Source organism: Lactuca saligna, chromosome 9 (genome assembly GCF_052625555.1).
Source record: "Lactuca saligna cultivar CGN05327 chromosome 9, ASM5262555v1, whole genome shotgun sequence".
Classification (NCBI taxonomy): Eukaryota; Viridiplantae; Streptophyta; class Magnoliopsida; order Asterales; family Asteraceae; genus Lactuca; species Lactuca saligna.
In genome coordinates, this window is record NC_136425.1 from 160,654,967 (window position 1) to 160,661,260 (window position 6,294).

At 35.0% G+C, this 6,294-nt stretch overlaps 1 protein-coding gene across 1 annotated transcript; it reads left to right on the forward strand.

The window, feature by feature from the left end:
* The first annotated feature begins 443 nt into the window (after nucleotides 1-443).
* LOC145014959 (TPR repeat-containing thioredoxin TTL1-like) lies at nucleotides 444-6,044 on the forward strand. Its single transcript, XM_078973406.1, has 7 exons — nucleotides 444-1,627; nucleotides 2,389-2,584; nucleotides 2,686-2,873; nucleotides 3,763-4,096; nucleotides 4,666-4,870; nucleotides 4,962-5,068; nucleotides 5,525-6,044. The coding sequence occupies exons 1-7, from the start codon at nucleotides 762-764 to the stop codon at nucleotides 5,675-5,677; spliced, it is 2,049 nt and encodes a 682-aa protein (XP_078829532.1). The 5' UTR covers nucleotides 444-761; the 3' UTR covers nucleotides 5,678-6,044.
* Nucleotides 6,045-6,294: the final 250 nt, after the last annotated feature.

Here is a 6,294-nt window from a genome sequence, read left to right on the forward strand (position 1 = left end):
GATAGAGTGGTAGAGAGGTTGAAGCCTCTTTGTGTTTATATTTTCAATAATTTACAGAAATGGTCCCTAAATTATCAATAAATGTCACAATAACTAATGAAAAAAAAGGGGGAAATCTCGTCATTTTACACTTACTTAATGGAGCATCTTGGATGAAGTTAGCCTCTGGGACCACCATTGCAACTTTTGGAAACTACATGAACAACTATGTAAAAAATCCAATAGTAAAACCAAATGTGTGAATTTGGGAAAATCATAGGGACCAAATATGTCATTTACTCTAACTTTTTTATAACGTAAATGGATGTCGACTAGTATGAGACATCATATAAGTGACGGATGCTATTTTTTATATTTTGTAAGAATACAATTACATTATATATAATAAAATTAATATAAAATATATTTTGATCGGATATTTTTGCATTTAAAACTCTCTTTAAAAGCTAAAACCGGTTCACCGTGAGCTGGTGTCTGCCGGAGTTATCTCATCTCCATTCTCCATCTCCCTTCCCTTTCATTCCTCTCTCTCTCTCTCTCTCTCTCTCTCTCTCTCTCACACACACACACACATACATTCTTTTAAATCACGAGATCCTCTCCCTTTTTTCCATGGCTCTCTCTGGTGTATCAATATCCCATCCTCGGTGGTTGTATTTTAATGGCTATCACCCACATTTCTAACATCACCACTTTTACATACTTCCTCTCTCTGCTCTGCTGCTTTTAATTCTAAAGAGAGGAAGAGAATCAGGCTAAAGATGGCGCATTCCGTTAAGCGAATATCCGATAGCCCAAAATCAGTTACATTCGACGTCGGCAATACCAACAAACCCGACTTTCGTGAACTCAATTTGGGTTCGCCTGTTTCGCCCTTAAGACCTGGACCAGCGGCTAGCAGTAGCTCGAGTTCATCCGAGTCAGTATCAGGTCGGAATGAAAACAGAATTCACTTTCGATCAGCTTCTAGAAGGGCAGATTCAGGTGGTAGGATTAAAAACCACTCCGGCGAGTTGTCGGTGAATAGTTCTCCGAAAGCTTCAGCAGGTGGAGGTGGCTCATCTGCATCAAAAAAATCGGGTCACACCCGGTCAAATTCCTGTGGAGGAACTAGCGGCCACCCACCAATCAACTCTGGTGGAAGCTCCGCTACTTCTCCGGCCGGGAATGTACTTCCAACCGGCAACATTTGCCCGACGGGGAAGATATTAAAGACGGGTATGATGACATCCCGGAGCTCCAAATCAGACGTATTAAGTCTCGGAACCAGCAACTACGGCCATGGCAGCATATTGCGAGGCGGCTCCACCATTAAACCGGCCGGAACTGAACCCCCTGTTTCGATTATTTCAAATTCCAATACTTCAAGGAGATTATCGATGGACCCTGAAGAGCTGAGAAAGGTAGGAAACGAACACTACAAAAGGGGAAACATCAAAGAGGCCCTGAGTTACTACGATCGCGCGATAGCGATCTCGCCGGAAAAACCTGCCTACCGTTGCAACCGTGGAGCCGCATTGATGGGTCTGAACAGGTTGAATGAGGCTGCGAAAGAATACGAAGAAGCCCTTAAAATCGATTCTGGATACATGAGAGCTCATCGTCGTTTAGGATATCTTCTTATTAGGTGAGAATTTAAAAACAATCAATCATTTTCATTATGCGTAAATTATCAAGAAAGTTCTCCTCTTAACTCCCATTATTGCTCACTAATACTATCGTACTTTTCTAATTTAAACTCAAAATTCGCCTTAATATAGAACATGATTGTATATTTGAATCACATTAATTACAAACAAAAAAACATAAATTCTCAAAAATCTTGAAACTGTTAGTAAATTAAAGTTCTCATGACATCCACATCCTCCCTTTGTTCTGTGAATGTCTTTACAGTTGTTCAATCAGTTTCTATTATTGGTTGTTTGCATAAATCCGGATTAAAGTTTAATTCTGTAAAAGGATGCTGCTTTTTTCTTTGGTGGGGTTGCTTTAGATTTTGATGTATGTATATATGTCATAATCTTGATAATTGGTTTTGTTATTTAATGTTTTTCCATTGTCACCTTATGTTATTCTTGATCTTGAATTCATGAAAATGAGTCGGCAGTGAATTAATGATTAATTAATTTTTAAAAAGGTTACCCTTTAGGAAAGCCTCTTTTTATATTAAGTAATCACTTTTTATTTTAACTCCTTCTTTCTATATTAAGTAATTAAGTAATGACTTTCTTTCTATCTTTAACTCTTTCTTACTTTTTATATTAAGTAAAAAAAAAGAAACCAACTGTGATTAAGTTTTGATTAAGTCGTTCTTTTTGCATTAAGTCAAAATTAAACAACACATAAAAAAAAAAAAAAGAATCTGATTTATATAAGCAATAATGACAGTTTAGGGCAAGTGGAAAATGCAAGGAGACATCTTTATTTTCCAGGGTTTCAAGCAGATCCAAATGAGCTGAAGAAATTACAAGCAGTTGAAAGACACTTAAATAAGTGCACAAATTATAGAAAAGTTTGCGATTGGTGTAATGTTTTAAACGAATGTGATGCTGCGATTGATTCTGGAGCCGATTCTTGTCCTCAGGTAATAAAAAAAAAAAAAAGGAATTACTTTTGAATAAAGTTATTAATTTAAATTTATGTTCGGATCTTGAAACTGAATGTGTTTTGAAATCGAATCGACAGCTATTTGCATGTAAAGCAGAAGCATTGTTGAAGGTGCATCGATTATATGATGCTGATGTCAGCATGTCTTATGTGGCAACATTTGAAGCATCTTGTAGTCTTTCGTGTCCCCAAACAAACTTCTTTGGGATGCATCCGGAAGCATACCTTTTGTTTGTTCGTGCTCAAATCGACATGGCAATGGGAAGGTACTTACGCGTTTCTTAGTAGGGGTAAAATTGTAAAAAACAATACTATAACCAAGTATTTACACAGAAGGGGCAAAATTGAGAATTGGGTTGAGGGTTAAAATATTTTCTTCTTTCGAAGGTCTCCTATGGAATTAGCTTGTTCTAACCTCCACCTTATCCCACAACCATGTGAGAATTTGAGTGTAATAAAAAATTTACACACTAGGGGCAAAACGGGGAATTGGGTATAATCAAATATTTACAGACTAGGGGCAAAATTGTGAATTGGGTCGAGGGTCAAAATCTTTTCTTATGCCAGAGGTCTCCTATGGAAGTAGCTTCTTCTAACCCCCACCTTATCCACTACTATGTGGAAATTCGGGTATGATAATTTTTTTACAAAGTAGGGGCAAAATTGGGAATCGGGTATAGTCAAATATTTACACACCAGGGGTAAATTTGGGAATTGGGTGGAGGGTCAAGATCTTTTTCTATGTCGGAGGTCTCTTATGGAATCAATCTTTCGAGTTTTAGCAAAGAAAAGAAAAAAAAAAAAAAAAAAAGAAAGAATGTAAGGAAAGAGAAAAGAAGAGAAAGGAAAGGAAAATAAATTTGTATTTCGTATTTCCAAATTTGAGAGAAATGAAAGGAAAATTAAACATTTTGCACCTTTCTCTTCAGATCCTTCTAAATTGGAAGGAAAGTTAGGAGGGAAACTGATCCTTCCATTTCCTTTAATGAAACTCAGGAACATCAATTTCTTTTACTTTCTGCTTAATCCATCCATCCCCCTTCTTTTCCCTCATGAAGTTGAACTCGAGAACAGGGCAAGGGAATCGGGTATAGTTGTCGTAGGGGCAAAAATGTAAAATCGTCCTAACCATTTGTTTTTTTTTTCTTGTTAAAGATTCGTGAACGCGATTACAAGTATCGAAAAATCCGGACAAATTGACTCACGAAATGTCGAGATTGCCCTTCTGCTTCAAAACTTTAGGTCAGTGTCTAGAGCTCGGGCACGTGGGAATGATCTTTTTAAGTCAGAAAGATTCACGGAAGCTTGTTCGGCTTATGGGGAAGGGCTAAAGTTTGATCCTTTGAATCCGGTTCTTTATTGCAATCGGGCAGCTTGTTGGTTTAAACTCGGGCAGATGGAAAGATCTCTTGATGATTGTAATCAAGCACTTCTTATTCATCAAAATTATACCAAAGCACTTCTTCGTAGAGCTGCTACATATAGTGAGGTATACAACAATACTATGTTTTAGCCTCTATTAAGTGAATATCAACTTACTATATATCTTTTACCCATAATAGCAACGTATTTTTTAGCCTCTATTAATGGCTACCAATATTGTCAATGTACTTTGTTAAATATTGCTATTTTTGGTAAGGAAATGTAAGTAAGTTGCTATTATGGGTTATATATATTGGTATTAATTTATGAGTAAAGAAATGTAAATACATTGTGATTATGGGTAAAAAGTAAAATGTGTTCCTTATATTGGTAAAAACGAGTAAAGTACGTTGCTATTTTTTTTTCCCAATTTTCCCTTGCAAGAACTAGTGACTTTAGAAGGAAAAACAAGAAAGATAAGTACGGAGTTTTTTACTTTTTTTGCATCTACAATTTTCTTGATAGCGTGTACAAAATCACCCGTTTTTGCAAATCTTGTCTCTTTTTGCATTGTCACAACTAACAAGAACATTGGTTAATTTGCATTAATATTTAATAGAGTAAATCACATTGCTATTATATGTAGTTTTTGTGTTTTCAATTTGTGATCCTGAAAACCTCTTTTGATACAAACAGCTTGATCAATGGGATGAATGTGTGAGAGATTATGAAGTTTTGAAAAGAGAGCTTCCTAACAACATCGATGTAGCAGAATCTTTATTCCATGCTCAAATTGCTTTGAAAAAATCACGTGGTGAAGAAGTGTATAACATCAAATTTGGGGGTGAAGTTGAGTTAATTACAAGTCTTGAACAGTTTAAATCTGCAGTTGCTTCAACTGGTTAGTTATAGTAAATCTTTTATGCTATATTAGTTATAGTTTTATTCATCAATTCAAACTTGTATTAAATCTTGAAATTTATAAACCACAGGAACTTCTATTGTTCTTTTTAAATCATCATCCGATATACGATGCAAGCAGATTTCAACATTTCTAGACACGTTATGCTCCCAATATCCATCCATAATATTTCTCAAGGTAAACACTAAATTTTTTTTTTCTTTGAATTTTAGTTGTTTCATTAAAACCCCATTTTTTTAAAACATAAACAAGAGTAAAGGGTATCCTAAAGAATCAAAAAGTTTAAAACTTTTTCACCATCTAAAGCTAAATTACAAGAGTGAGGCCATGTTTGAGAAAATGAAGACACATTTGGGGAAATGGAAGGAAAAAATAAAAGTAATTCTTTTTCTTTTCACATTATATACAATATGGAAAATGTGTTTGATGGATAAGTGATGTGTAGGAAGTCTTCTATGAATAAAGACTGTTCCACTTTTAGAGTGAATGAACTGTCTAGATGAGTGTAAATGGCATTTTTACCCTTTTGTGTCTAGAATGGATGCTTAATGAACAATGACTATTTACATTTGTGTAGAAATGCTATCTTTGACTTTGAATGTTTACTAATCTAAGACTAATTCATATTAAAAGGTTGATGTGGAAGAAACCCCAATAATTGCAAAAGCTGAAAATGTAAGTATTGTACCAACAATAAAGATTTACAAAAAGGGTAATCGTGCAAAAGAAATGGTATGCCCGAGTAAAGAAGCAGTGGAATCATCTGTCAAGCACTACAGTTCGTAAGATCTTGTGGATCAAAAATATTTTTATATTCTATTTTGCATAAAAGGCATGATAATGTAACCATTAAAGTGCCAAAGTTTAGAGCCGATGTGAAGAGGAAAGTGGAAATGGGTAGGTTAGTTGGAGTTTTGTAGTAAAAATGTGTATTCATTTGTTAAACAACATTGTTATGTTGTTGGGTTTCATTCATTTTATGGGGTATTATAAGTGGGATGTGTAGATGTATATGTATGTGAAGATGGTGATACAAACAACAACAATGTGCAACGTGGGGGGGGATTGGAATATGGGGTTGTGGGGATTGTTTGTATGCGGTGGTATTTTAGAGTTTTTGATTTCATCAATGGAAATAACTTCTTGATCTTAATTGTATTCTAAACATTAATATACAAATCCTATAACAATAGGATAAAGGAAGAGGTAAAATGCAGACAATTGAACTTCGAGTTGAGGGTAGAGCGACAACTTCTACTAATGATGTCCTTAGTAAGACGCGAACAATTTGGTGATCCGCCCCTTGAAAAAAAATACGAATTTGAGATAAATAGTTCAAGGTTCTCCGACTTTATCTTTGAAGCTGGTTATATATATATATATATATATATATATATATATAT